The sequence below is a fragment of the Nycticebus coucang genome, chromosome 18, assembly GCF_027406575.1.
Source record: "Nycticebus coucang isolate mNycCou1 chromosome 18, mNycCou1.pri, whole genome shotgun sequence".
In the NCBI taxonomy this organism is placed as follows: Eukaryota; Metazoa; Chordata; class Mammalia; order Primates; family Lorisidae; genus Nycticebus; species Nycticebus coucang.
In genome coordinates this window covers 56,943,822-56,958,621 of record NC_069797.1, presented here as the reverse complement: position 1 = coordinate 56,958,621, position 14,800 = coordinate 56,943,822, and the positions used below count along the sequence as shown (strand labels likewise).

Below are 14,800 nucleotides of genomic sequence, written 5' to 3'. Positions count from 1 at the left end.
TACTAAGGGATTCTACTGTATTTTTCACACCTTTGAGGGCTGCAAATTCTTAGTTCAGTGCATCAAAATATTTGGTGGTTTTGTCTTTGAATTCCTTAAATTCTTGATACAACTTTTGAACTTCTCCTCGAATTTCTAATTCTGACTTTTGAATTGCTCTTCGAATTTCTAATTCCAAATTTTCTTCCATTCTATGAATCTTATTTGCAATCCAAATTCTGAATTCAATTTCTGACGTCTTGGCCAGCTGTTTATGAATGGGATCTTCAGTTACATCTTCCATATCTTTCTAAACTTTTCCAGAGTTTTTCCACTAATTCCACCCCATGATTATTTTACCCCATTTGACTTTTCCCCTGGAGCTTTGTCAAGGACCCGTACAGTGCTATGGCCTGAGAAACTGGGGAACTGTTTGGTGTGGTGGGGATAAGTGTTTCTGTCTTGTTTTCAGTTGGTCTATGTCTGACCCTAGTGTAATAGTTACTCTGGGTTGAAGTCTCAGCAGTGGAGAGATACCAGCAATTAAGTCACCCCATCCCCACAGGCAACTATTGGAAAAGGAAAATCAAACCTTCCTACAACCACACATCCAGTGTACCAGTTGAATAGTCCTTGGGTGATTGGCTCAGTTCAAAAGGTCCAAATCAATTGTTTCAGTCAGCACCTGTCTCAGGTGGGAGAGCTTAAAAGGTCTCTGGGAACTGGATCGCAGGGGTCTGTTGACAACTGAAATATGACTTGTTCCAGTGCTGTGTGAAATCAGGAGGACCCACCCACCAAATAGATTAGTCTGGGAAGGTTGATGCCTCCTTCCCCAACTTGCACCTTTGTCACATCCAGTCACTGATAGCCCTGCAGGGCTGTGACCCAGTTGCCTCCAGTGAGCAGATGCTCCAAGGGCTTGCACTTGCCTGAATGACAAGGAAATCTATATCTGCTCAGCCAGGCTGCTGCTCTCTGTCTCTATCCAGCAGGGAGAGGTGAGGCCTGACATCCTTGGGTGCTTGATGGAGGCTGGGGGGGTGTTCACTCAGTTCCAGCCCCATCCCTGTTTGATGTTACTGACAGACCAGAACAACTTTGTGGGAATTTTTTTCTGTCCCTGCTACATTCCCCTGCAGCAGAGAAGCTGTTTTGAGTTCCTAGAACCTGTGCCTCAGGCCCTGTCGTTACTCCTGTAGGTTCGTATTCACAGCATGGTTAGCTGTCAGCTCTATCCTCCTGCTTGTTCTTGTTGAATGTGAAAATTGGAGTTAGGGCAAATAGCCAACCCGAGGATTTAGCAAAACACCAAACTCATTGAGGCCAAATGAGCAAGTAGACAGATAAAAAGGCTACCAGACACAAAAGCCCACAGATGCACAAACAATCAGAAACACATAGACATACAGACAAGAACAACAACAAAAAAACTGCAATAAGAATAATGATAATCGTAAAATAATTGAAAAAAGGTAAAAAACAAACAAAACAAACAAACAAAAAAACCTCTAAAAATCTGATATAAGCACTCTCAGAAACCATAAGAAGGGAAGAAGAGGAAGAGAAAAGGGAAAAAGGAGAAAAAAGTGATGTTCATAAAAAAGTTAAAAAAGAAGAACGAAAAAATTAAAAATAGAAAAAATAAAATTAAAAAAATATTTAAAAAAATAAAAAAATTAACAATAGCTCCTCCAAGAAAGTGATGATGAAAAGAAAAAAAAGGCACCAACCCATATATACATTTTTGTATATATATTTTTGTACATATGTAGAAATATACATCTATATGTATGACGTAGGGATCAACTTTCGTAAGAATATATTTATAATGCAATATACTTTCTGGACACCAGGTGATGCTGTGAGTGGTTCTCAGACTTATACCTGGTTCACAGTTTACACTGTTACCATGGTAACTAGCCTACCTGGCCAACCGCCATTTTGGAGTTTCTGTAAAAGTTTATTACCTAATTATTGTCCAACCTCAGCTGCTCTGTTCCAGACAGCACTCCTATTCGGCCTCCCAACTCAGTGCAGGAGTCCACATTTCACAAATCTTTCCACTCTGCTCCCACCTTCTCCTGTAAACTGGCAACTGCAATCGGCTGTGTGGGAGGGTGTTGGCTTCTACCGGCTTTAGCTGCTGCCAGCTCCTGCTCGGGCTCTCACTTTTGAATCTGGGCTTTTGATTCCAGCCACCCACCAGTTCACCACACAGCCTGAACAGCCAGCCCACACCAATATTCCTCACCCAAAATGGTCCAGTATATTTAATCACTTCTGTTGTTCTGGGGGAAGGTGTCGGCCATTTCGGACAATTCAAAATGTCTGTTTCCCGGGTGGGATCCCTTCCCTTCAATTTTCCATCAAGTTGCCTAGCCTCTTCTGGCTCTGACTGGGACCCCTTTCAGGTCACTAAACTCGGCTCGGGAATAAATTTTCATCAATCGGGTTTTTCCAGGAATTGCAAGCTGCTGTCCTCCGTGAGGGAGGGGCCTGCCGGCCAGCATGGCTGAGCAGGGAAAAGCTCTACAACAGAGTCTGTGGTTTTCAATTACACCTCATATACAGCAATCTGCCAATTCGCTGTGTGTCCACACCAATGATCCACATGGGGAAAAGGTCCAGACCCCACTTCCTCTCACCTGATGACCTGGGAGAGGTGGGCCACACGTCCATCCTGTCTGCCATCATGCTCCGCCTCCTGGCTTGGTTTTCTTTACCCAAAATAAGTGACTGAGGCAAGGATCTCAATCAATGGAGGTTCATTTAGACAAAGTTGAGAACATACTTAGGAAACACAGAACACAGACAAATTTGTGGCTGCTTTTGTGAAGGGGAATTTTGAAGGTTCAGTATTTAAAGGTGGAATGCAGAAAGAAAAAAGACAGAGATGGGAGGAATAGTGAGACAAAATGTTTCATTCTTGTGAGACCCAGTAAAATCTACATTTCACATGACAAAAGGTGCATGCTAGAAGTGAAAAAGAGAGTGAAAAAAGCATGAATTAAGTGGATGTCCCTGGGTAGCTGGGAGAATGCCTGATCCTGCCTAGTCCCTGTTCTGTGTCTAAAGATAAACGTGAAATTCATAATTAGTGTAGAAGTTAGAAGCCAATTAAGCCATTTGCAAGCTGGTCAGCTCTGCATGTTGGAGCATGTTACACAGCCTCCTAGAGGTCCATGTACTCCTCTTTACAATGGGTCCAGTGACTTGTCCGTTGAAGGCTTTGGTGACAATGAGATATTCCATGAAAAATGTAAAACTCAGCATCTACTAGGTAAGCAAACTGCATTGCTTTGTAGGCTCTTTAGAGGAGAGGAAGTTTCCATGTCTGTGCACTCCTGTTGGCTTGGCTGAGGGGACAGCATGGCCCTGAAACACTGTTTTCTCTGAGAGGTAGCAACAGCCCAGAAAAGTCCAAATGCTTGTGTGTGCTCTTTTGTGTTCAGTTCCTCCACGTATCCCTGCCAGTTCACTTTTACCAGCCCCTCAGAGCTATGATGGCTTCTGCATTTTCTTATACATCACATTCCTCTACTTGTGCACAGAAAAGTGCCTGAATATGTAAGTGTGAAAATTTCCCCTGCTAGAGAAGGCAGTAGCCACGAAAAGTGCTTATCTCTCCAGTGTACACTTATTTCCACTTGCAGTAGGATGTTAATCAAAGTACCCATGACATATAATAAGAGTGAGCAGGCACTGGGACAATTCACATTAAAGAAGGACCTTTTCTCATGTGTAGGTTGTCAAAGATACTCTTGACTCTGGCCACCTTGTGAAGTTATGGCGAGGTAATCAAGGAATGGTGAGATTGATATGCAGTGACCATGAGCTCTTAGGAAGGATTTGTTGCAGAAATAAATACAAATGCAAGAAAAGATGTAAGGAAATACAGATTTATTAGGAAACAAATAGGGAAGACTTTTTGAAACAAGGAAAACAATTTAAAATGGGTATAAAGGGGAAAAGAATTGGCACAAGAATAAGAAATACATTGAGAAAAAATCACTTATCATTGGGAAGAGTTAAGAAAAAAGCCATAGGTTTTTCTCTGTTTTGTCAGGTTTGGGGCTGCTTAGAGTGAAAGGATAGAGATGGCCCTTCCACATCTGAGAACATGATGCAAGATTAAGAACAGAAAAAGTAGCCAAAGAGCTGGAGCTGGTGCTCAATAGATGAAGTGGAGAAAAGTGGATGAAGCACGCTGCCCTCCCATCAAGTGGACATTTGAGACACTTTTTGACAGGACAATCCAAGGGTAGTTGACGATGGCAAAGCCTGGAGAGTGATTTTGTTGCAGGGCTTGGGTTGGATGATGCAAAGCTGGAATGTGGCAGGTGCCTGGTCTTCAGCAAGGGTGTTGATCAGCAGCAGGAAGGCTGGCAGCAGCTGGATCCACAGCCCAGGTTCAGACAACCAGGCACGCAGACGCACGTGGGCTGGTAGCAGGTCCTGGTGCAGTAGACGGGTGCACAGCTGCTGGGCTGGCAGCAGGGGGTGCCACAGCAAGTGGGGCGGCAGCAGGGCTGGCAGCAGCTGGACACACAGCAGCTGGGCTGGCAGCAGGGTGTGCTGCGGCAGGTGGTGACAGAGGTGGGTTGCCAGCAGGTGGTCCTGCAGCAGGTGGTTGGACAACAAGTTGGGCGGCAGCAGGGCTGGCAGCAGCTGGACTCACAGCAGCTGGGCTGGCAGCAGGGTGTGCTGCAGCAGGTGGTCTCACAGGTGGGTCGCCAGCAGGTGGTCCTGCAGCAGGTGGTCCTGCAGCAGGTGGGCTGGCAGCAAGGGGAGCAGCAGTGGGTCATGGTGTCTGTGTGGAGGGTGGGTTCCTGTTCCGAGGTGAGCTTCCCAGAATCTGCTGATGCCTTCCAATGTGGACCTTTTATACACTGGGCCTCCAAAGATTGACCCAATGGGCAGAATTTTTCCTTGTTATTGTTGACACTGTTTTCCATAATTACTAGCTGAATTATGAAGGAGGAAGTTGTTTCCTAAGTGTTAAGACTCTTCCAATAGTAGGTGTTTAAGTGTTTCTTAATTGAGAATGACTCCTAGAAACTGTTTTCAGATACAAGGAAAGTGATCACATCATCAGCATTTTTTCTGCTCTGGTCACTATGTGGTCATGTGATATTTCTTGCTGGTCTGGGATGGTCCAGATGTTCTCTCTTCCTAGTCTGTTGCTTTCTCTGTATGTCTATTGGATACCTGGTATAAGGCTTAGTTTGAGTCTTTTAATGTGCCCCTATCATAATAGTGTTCCTATAACCAGCTGATCTTTGACAGAGCAGACAACGACATACACTGGAGAGAGGAACTCCTATTAATAACTGGTGCTATGAAAACTGGATAGCCATCTGCAGAAAAATGACACAGTACCCTTATCTTTTGTGACATACAAATATAAATTCAAGATGAATAAAAGACTTGAAAGTAAAGTATGAAAGCATAAAAATTTTAAAAGGAAACAAGGAAATCTCTCCTAGACATCAACCTAGGCAAACAATTTATGACTAAGACACCAAAAGTGAATACAACAGCCATAAAAATCAAGAAATGAGATTTAATTACATTAAAACGCTTCTGCATAGAAAGGAAATCATCAACAGAGAGAATGAACCATCTACAGAATGGGAAATAATGTTTATTTGTACCTCAAACACAGGTCTGATCACCATATCAATAAAGAACTCAAACAAATCAGGCAAAAAAAAAAAATCGGAAAAAGAAAAAGAAACAAGCTACCCCATACAAGGTAAGTAGAAGTCATGAACATATTTTTCCAAAGAAGATGGACAAATGACCCACACTTTTGTCCAACATATTTAAAAAAAAAAAACTAAAAAAAGCCCAACAATGCTTAACCTCACAGATTATCAGGGAAATGCAAATTAAAACCACAGAGATCTGCTACTTGTTCCCTGTCAAAATGGCCATGATTACAAAGTCTTGGATCTTCCTGGGGCATCACACATTTGTAGTTGTGCACATCATGTTGGTCATTTGCATGGCCTTTTACATTCTCAGGAGTACTTCCTGGGCACAACTCATTTTCCAGCTTTCATGTTAAGTTTTTTGGTCATTCTATTGTTTTCCCCAATCATATTCACCACCACTAGAGAACTGTGATGGTAAACAGTTCTATTGATTTACAGCAAACTTCCCAGGGAAAAGACTTTCCACTCTCAGCAATCTCTGAATCAGCTCCAATAAAGATAGCCTTATAAGAGGGATGTTCTAGGGGACAACCAGACAGATCAAATAATGACACGTCTCTAGGAATGGGCTCAGAAGGAGGCTCAGCCTGTTCTCTCCCCTCCAGTGACTGCTTATTTTTACAATAGTTTGAGGTCTTTGTTTTGAAGACAACTGTGGAGGTGGGAGAGGGGAATGAGTTGAGCGTAAGCTAAATTAGTCACAAAGGTTCTTACCAAGGTGTACACATTTTTGTTGTTGTTGTTGTTGTTGTGGTTGTGGTTGTCATTGTTGTTTAGCTGGCCTGGGCCAGGCTTGAACCTGCCAGCCTGGGTATATGTGGCCAGCACCCTACCCACTGAGCTATGGGCGCCTCCATAGACAAAATTTTTGAATAAGAGACCCCCTGAACCTTTGGCTAATTCCACAGTTTTAAAAAAAAGCCGATTCTGACTGCTTTTGCTAATTTTTCATTGCTGTTATGGAGAATAAATTTTTTGGAATCATCTTTTCTCTCTGACCACTCTGTTCTTGTAGATAGCATTTTTATCAAAATAAGAAGGATCCTTTGAAACACGAATCACATGAGAATTTGTATTAATCATGCAAGGAGTCTTGACAGGTATAATGTGCATTTTTCATATTGATTAAGATAATCATAAGAAATTCTTTTTCTGTTTGTTAAGGTGATGTATTCCATTGAGTAATTTTCAAATGGCAAACCTACGTTGTATTTGCTATAAAAAAACAAATACAGTGGCTTGGTTTTCTTTATCCAAAATAAGTGACTGAGGCAAGGATCTCAATCAATGGAGGTTCATTTAGACTGAGTTGAGAACGTACTTAGGAAACATAGAACACAGACAAATCTGTGGCTGCTTTTGTGAAGGGGAATTTTGAGGGTTCAGTGTTTAAAAGTGGAATATAGAAAGAAAAAAGACAGAGATGGGAGGAATAGTGAGACAAAATGTTTCATTCTTGTGAGACCCAGTCAAATCTACATTTTACATGACAAAAGGTGCATGCTAGAAGGGAAAAAGGGAGTGAAACACCTGGTCCTGCCTTGTCCCTGTTCTGTGTCTAAACATAAACGTGTAATTCATTATTAGTGTAGAAGTTAGAAGCCAATCAAGCCATTTGCAAGCTGGTCAGCTCTGCATGTTGGAGCATGTTACACAGCCTCCTAGAGGTCCATGTACTCCTCTTTACAATGGGTCCAGTGACTTGTCCATTGAAGGCTTTGGTGATAATGAGACATTGCATGAAAATGTAAAACTCAGCATCTACTAGGTAAGCAAACTGCATTGCTTTGTAGGCTCTTTAGAGGAGAGGAAGTTTCCATGTCTGTGCATTCCTGTTGGCTTGGCTGAGGGGACAGCATGGTCCTCCAGCCCTGTTCTCCTCTGAGAGGTGGCAACAGCCCAGAAAAGTCCAAATGCTTGTGTGTGCTCTTTTGTGTTCAGTTTCTCCACATATCCCTGCCAGTTCTCTTTTACCAGCCCCTCAGAACTATGATGGCTTCTGCATTTTCTTGTACTTCACGTTCCTGCACTTGCACACAGAAAAGTGCCCGAACATGTAAGTGTAAAGATTTCCCCTGCTAGAGAAGGCAGGAGCCAGGAAAGGCGCTTATTTCTCCAGTGTACACTTATTTCCACTTGCAGTAGGATGTTAATCAAAGTACCCATGACATATAATAAGAGTGAGCAGGCACTGGGACAATTCACATTAAAGAAGGACCTTTTCTCATGTGTAGGTTGTCAAGGATACTCTTGACTCTGGCCATCTTGTGAAGTTATTGTGAGGTAATAAAGGAATGGCGAGATTGATATGCAGTGACCATGAGCTCTTAGGAAGGATTTGTTGCAGAAATAAATACAAATGCAAGAAAAGATGTAAGGAAATACAGATTTATTAGGAAACAAATAGGGAAGACTTTTTGAAACAAGGAAAACAATTTAAAATGGGTATAAAGGGGAAAAGAATTGGCACAAGAATAAGGAATACATTGAGAAAAAATCACTTATCATTGGGAAGAGTTAAGAAAAAAGCCATAGGTTTTTGTGTGTTTTCTCAGGTTTGGGGCTGCTTAGAGTGAAAGGATAAAGATGGCTCTTCCACATCTGAGAACATGATGCAAGACTAAGAACAGAAAAAGTAGCCAAAGAGCTGGAGCTGGTGCTCAATAGATGAAGAGGAGAAAAGTGGATGAATCACGCTGCCCTCCCATCAAGCGGACATTTGAGACACTTTTTGACAGGACAATCCAAGGGTAGTTGACGATGGCAAAGCCTGGAGAGTGATTTTGTTGCAGGGCCTGGGTTGGATGATGCAAAGCTGGAATGTGGCAGGTGCTTGGTCTTCAGCAAGGGTGTTGATCAGCAGCAGGAAGGCTGGCAGCAGCTGGATCCACAGCCCAGGTTCAGACAACCAGGCACGCAGACGCACGTGGGCTGGTAGCAGGTCCTGGTGCAGTAGACGGGTGCACAGCTGCTGGGCTGGCAGCAGGGGGTGCCACAGCAAGTGGGGCGGCAGCAGGGCTGGCAGCAGCTGGACACACAGCAGCTGGGCTGGCAGCAGGGTGTGCTGCGGCAGGTGGTGACAGAGGTGGGTTGCCAGCAGGTGGTCCTGCAGCAGGTGGTTGGACAGCAAGTTGGGCGGCAGCAGGGCTGGCAGCAGCTGGACTCACAGCAGCTGGGCTGGCAGCAGGGTGTGCTGCAGCAGGTGGTCTCACAGGTGGGTCGCCAGCAGGTGGTCCTGCAGCAGGTGGTCCTGCAGCAGGTGGGCTGGCAGCAAGGGGAGCAGCAGTGGGTCATGGTGTCTGTGTGGAGGGTGGGTTCCTGTTCAGAGGTGAGCTTCCCAGAATCTGCTGATGCCTTCCAATGTGGACCTTTTATACACTTGGCCTCCAAAGTTTGGACCAATGGGCAGAATTTTTCCTTGTCGTTGTTGACACTGTTTTCCATAATTACTAGCTTAATTATGAAGGAGGAAGTTGTTTCCTAAGGGTTAAGACTCTTTGAATAGTAGGTGTTTAATCTGTTTCTTAATTGAGAATAACTCCAGAACTGTTTTCGGATAGAAGGAAAGTGATCACATCATCAGCATTTTTTCTGCTCTGGTCACTATGTGGTCATGTGATAATTTCTTGCTGGTCTGGGCGGGTCCAGAAGTTCTCTCTTCCTAGTCTGTTGCTTTCACTATTTGTCTGTAGGATACCTGTATAGGGCTTAGTTTGAGGCTTTTAATGTGCCCCTATCAGAATAGTGTTCCTATACCCAACTGATCTTTGACAGAGCAGACAGCGACATACACTGGGGGGAGGAACCCCATCAATAACCGGTGCTATGAAAACTGGATAGCCATCTGCAGAAAAATGACACAGTACCTTTATGTCTTGTCACGTACAAGAGTAAATCCAATATGAATAAAAGACTTGACTGTAAGGCATGAAGGAATACAAATTCTAAAAGGAAACAAGGAAATCTCTTCTAGACAATATCCAGCCAAACAGTTTATGACTAAGACACCAAAGGTGAATACAACAGCAACAAAAATCAAGACATGGGATTTAATTACATTAAAAAGCTTCTGCATAGAAAGGAAATCATCAACAGAGAGAATCAACCATCTACAGAATGGGAAATGATGTTTATTTGTACCTCAAACACAGATCTGATCACCATATCGATAAAAACTCAAACAAATCAGGCAAAAAGAAGAAAAAGAAAAAGAGACAAGCTACCCTATACAAAGTAAGTAGAAGTCATGAACATATTTTATTCCAAAAAAGATGGACAAATACCCAACACATGAAAAAAAATTAAAAAAAAAGAATGCTTAACCTCACCGATTATCAGGGAAATGCAAATTAAAACCACAGTGATCTGCTACCTGCCCCCCTGTCCACATGGCCGTGATTACAAAGTCTTGCTTCTACTGGGGCATCACACTTTCCTAGTCGTGCACATCATCTTTGCCATTTTCATGGCCTCTCAGATTCTCAGGAGCACTTCAGAGCTTATCAAAGCTCCTGTGCACAACTCATTCTCCAGCTTTTCATGTTAAGTTTTTTGGTCATTATTCTATTATTTTCTCCAATCATATCCACCTCCCCAGGGAAGTGTGATGGTAAACAGTTCTTTTGATTTACAACAAAATTCCCAGGGAAAAGGCTTCCCATTCTCAGCAAACTCTGAATCAGCTCCAATAAAGGTAGCCTTATAAGAGGGGTGTTCTTCTAGGGAACAACCAGACAGCTCAAATAATGACACGTCTCTAGAAATGGGCTCAGAAGGAGGCTCAGCCTATTCTGTCCCCTCCAGTGTCTGAGAGACTGCTTGATTTTACAGTAATTTGAGATCTTTGTTTTCAAGGCAACTGTGGAGGTGGGGAGAGGGGAATGAGTACAGGATAAGCTAAATTAGCCACAAAGGTTTTTTTTAACCAAGGTTTAGACATAGTTTTTGTATAAGAGATCCCCTGAACCTTTTCAATTTTTGGCTAATTCCAGAGTTAAAAAAAAGTTACTTCTACTGATTTTGCTAATTTTTCATTGCTTTTATGGAGAATAAACTTTCTGGAAGTCCTTAATCACCATTTCACTCATACCACTGTTTTTATAGATAACATTTTTATCAAAATAAGAAGGATCCCTTCTCACCCTCGTCTCTTAGGAATTTTTATTAATCGTGCAAAGGCTTATTGAAAGGTATAACATGCATTATTATATTGATTAAGATAATCATAAGAAATTCTTATTTTGTTTGGTTAAGGTGATGTATTATTACACTGAATAATTTTCAAATGGCAAACCTATCTTGTATTTGCTATAAAAAACCAAATACACTGACTTGGTTTTCTTCGCCCAAAATAAGCGACTGAGGCAAGGATCTCAATCATTGGAGGTTCATTTCGACAAAGTTGAGAACATACTTAGGAAACACAGAACACAGACAAATCTGTGGCTGATTTTGTGAAGGGGAATTTTGAAGTTTCGGTGTTTAAAGGTGGAATATAGAAAGAAAAAAGACAGGGCCGGGATGGGAGGAGTAGTGAGACAAAATGTTTCAGTCTTGTGAGAGTTAGGAAAACATACACTTTACATAGAAAAAGTGAATGTTAGAAGAGAAAAGGGGTGTGAAAAAAGCTGGAATTATGTGGATGTCCCTGGGTAGGTGGGAGAATACCTGATCCTGCCTTGTCTGTGTTCTGTGTCTTTAAAGATAAATGTGTAATTCATTATTAGTGTGGAATTTAGAAGCCAATAAAACCATTTGCAAGCTGGTCAACTGTGTATGTTGGAGCATGTTACACTGCCTCCTAGAGGTCCATGTACTCCTCTTTAAAGTGGGTCCAGTGACTTGTCCTTTGCATGCTTTGGTGACAATGAGACATTGCATGAAGTGTAAAACTCAGCATCTACTTGGTGAACACATTGGCTTGCTTTGCAGGCTCTTTGCAGGTGAGGAAGTTTACATGTCTGTGCACTCCTGTTGGCTTGGCAGAGGAGACTGCATGGTCCTGAAACCCCGTTCTCCTCTGAGAGGTGTGAACAGCCCAGAAAAGTCCAAATGCTCGTGTGCGCTCTTCAGTTCCTCCGCGTATCCCTGCCAGTTCTCTTTTACCAGCCCCTTAGAACCATGATGGCTTCTGCATTTTCTTGTACTTCACATTCCTGCACTTGTGCACAGAAAAGTGCCCGAATGTGTAAGTGTGAAGATTTCCTCTGCTAGAGAAGGCAGGAGCCAGGAAAAGTGCCCATCTCCCCAGTGCACACTTATTTCCACTTGCAGCAGGATCTCAAAGTACCTGTGGCATATAGTAAGAGTGAGCAGGCACTGGGATGGGGTCCTCAAACTTTTTAAACAGGGGGCCAGTTCACTGTCCCTCAGACCATTGGAGGGCCGGACTACAGTTAAAAGAAAAAAACTATGAACAAATCCCTATGCACACTGCACGTATCTTATTTTGAAGTAAAAAAACAAAATGGGCACAAATACAATCACACTGCCTCATGTGGCCCACAGGCCGTAGTTTGAGGACCCCTGCCTGGTACAATTCATATGAAGCAAAGAACTTTTCTCATCTGTAGGTTGTCAAAGATACTCTTGACTCTGGCCACCTGTGAGGCTATCACAGGTGATGAAGGAAGGATGAGAGTGATAAGCAATCTAAACGTGAGCTCTTACGAAGGAAATGCTGCAGAAATAAATACAAATTCAAGGAAAGATTTAAGGGAATACAGATTTATTAGGAATAAACAGGAGAGACTTTTTGAAACAAGGAAAACAATTTAAAATGGCTATACGGGGGAACGAATAGGGCAGAAGAATAAGGAATACATTGAGAAAAAATCACTTATCATTGGGAAGAGTTAAAAAAGAATGCATAGTTTTTTGTTTGTTTGCTCAGTTTTGGGGTGGCCTAGAGTGATAGGATTAGGATTTCCACATGTGAAAACGTTAGTCAAGATCAAGAACAGATGAAGTAGACCCAGAGTTGGAGCTGGTACTCAACAGATAAAGAGGAGAAAAGTGAATGAAGCACGCTGCCCTCCATCAGGCAGACACTTGAGACACTTTATAACAAGATGATCCAAAGGTAGTTTGATAATGGCAAAGCTTAGAGTGTGATTTTGTTGTAGAACCTGGGTGGTTGGGTGATGCCACATCGGAATGTGGCAGGTGCTTTTTCTTCAGCAAGGGTGTTGATCAGCAGCAGGAAGGCTGGCAGCAGCTGGATCCACAGCCCAGGTTCAGACAACCAGGCACACAGACGCACGTGGGCTGGTAGCAAGTCCTGGTGCAGTAGACGGGGGCACAGCTGCTGGGCTGGCAGCAGGAGGTGCCACAGCAAGTGGGGCGGCAGCAGGGCTGGCAGCAGCTGGACACACAGCAGCTGGGCTGGCAGCAGGGTGTGCTGCGGCAGGTGGTGACAGAGGTGGGTTGCCAGCAGGTGGTCCTGCAGCAGGTGGTTGGACAACAAGTTGGGCGGCAGCAGGGCTGGCAGCAGCTGGACTCACAGCAGCTGGGCTGGCAGCAGGGTGTGCTGCAGCAGGTGGTCTCACAGGTGGGTCGCCAGCAGGTTGTCCTGCAGCAGGTGGTCCTGCAGCAGGTGGGCTGGCAGCAAGGGGAGCAGCAGTGGGTCATGGTGTCTGTGTGGAGGGTGGGTTCCTGTTCAGAGGTGAGCTTCCCAGAATCTGCTGATGCCTTCCAATGTGGACCTTTTATACACTGGGTCTCCAAAGTTTGGACCAATCAGCAGAATTTTTCCTTGTAGTTTACATTGTTTTTCATAGTCACTGGGTGAATTATAAAGGGGGAAGTTGTTAAGAATCTTTCAGAAGTGTTAAGTTTCTAAGTGTTAAGAATCTTTCAGAAGTGTTTGATCTGTTTCTTAATTGAGAAAAACTCCTAGAAACTGTTTCAGATACAAGGAAAGTAATCACATCATTAGCATTTTTTCTGCTCTGGTCACTATGTGGTCATGTGATAATTCCTGCTGGCCTGGGCGGGTCCAGTTCTCTCTGTCCTTCCTGTTGCTTTCTCTGTATGTGTATTGAGAAGTTTCTATAGGATGGGCAGGGTACTGATATGTGCAGGTTGTTGAATTGAATCCATGCTTTGGTCCAAGTTTTTTCACCTGCAAAAGCCTGAGTCAACACTAACAGCCATCTCTCCCTGTAGAACCTACTTCAGAGGTGTCTCCCAGTTCTATGAATGACACTTGGGAACAGGATGTGTTTCACAATCTGTTCCATGTGGCAGAGCAGAATCAAATTAGGTTGATAGGAGGAGAGGTAGTACTCTGGGACTAAGAAGGTATCAGTTTGTGGGTGACATTCACCTGGATTTGGCTGGCTTAAAAAGATGAGAATATGTGAGTTTCTGTGATATGCTTCCATAGAGTCAGGCAAACCCAGATGAGCTGATGACACTAGCTCTAACCCTTGGTAGCAACAAAAGGAGTTAATTTGGCCACTGAATGAGCTTGCCTGCCTGCCTTCCTTCCTTCCTTCCTTCTCTCTCTCTCTCTCCTTCCTTCCTTCCTTCTTATTTCTTTTCCTTTTTAATTTCAAAATAGTATGGGATTACAAATGTTTTTGGTTACATGGATCACCTTGCAATGCATGAGTTAAGGCTATAAGTGTGCCCACAGCCCAGATAGTGTTCACTGTAAGTTAGGCAGTTTTTTGCAACTCTCCTTTCCCCTCTCTTTCCAATGACTTTCACCTCCCTCTGTGCCCACGTGTGCCCCTCCCTTAGTTTCAATTTAATAGAGTACATGTGGTATGTATTTTTCTATTTTGGAGATCCTTCACTTATGATGATGGTCTCCCATTTCATTCAAATTTTTGCAAAGGCTTTACTTCATCATAAATGGCAGAGTAGTACTCCATAGGGTTCCTATGCCAAGTTTGTGTATCCACTCATGAATTAATGGGCACTTGGGGTGATTCTACATCTTTGCAGTTGTGAATTGTGCCACAATAAACATTTAAGTGCTAGTGTCTTTTTGATAAAATGATTTCTTTTCATTTGGGTCAGGTACCTAGTGGTGGGATTACTGGATCAAATGGTAGGTCAACTTTTAGTCCTTTGAGAAAAATACACACTATTTT

At 43.2% G+C, this 14,800-nt stretch overlaps 3 protein-coding genes across 3 annotated transcripts; all 3 read right to left on the bottom strand.

Moving 5' to 3' along the window:
- Positions 1-4,349: 4,349 nt before the first annotated feature.
- On the bottom strand, positions 4,350-4,787 carry LOC128570504 (keratin-associated protein 9-2-like). Its single transcript, XM_053569728.1, has one exon. The coding sequence runs from the start codon at positions 4,785-4,787 to the stop codon at positions 4,350-4,352; it is 438 nt and encodes a 145-aa protein (XP_053425703.1).
- A 3,768-nt stretch (positions 4,788-8,555) lies between these two features.
- Positions 8,556-8,993, bottom strand: LOC128570503 (keratin-associated protein 9-2-like). Its single transcript, XM_053569726.1, has one exon. It carries the CDS (start codon positions 8,991-8,993, stop codon positions 8,556-8,558), a length of 438 nt encoding a protein of 145 aa, XP_053425701.1.
- Positions 8,994-12,890: 3,897 nt separating this feature from the next.
- Positions 12,891-13,328, bottom strand: LOC128570502 (keratin-associated protein 9-2-like). The gene has a single exon (XM_053569725.1). It carries the CDS (start codon positions 13,326-13,328, stop codon positions 12,891-12,893), a length of 438 nt encoding a protein of 145 aa, XP_053425700.1.
- Positions 13,329-14,800: the final 1,472 nt, after the last annotated feature.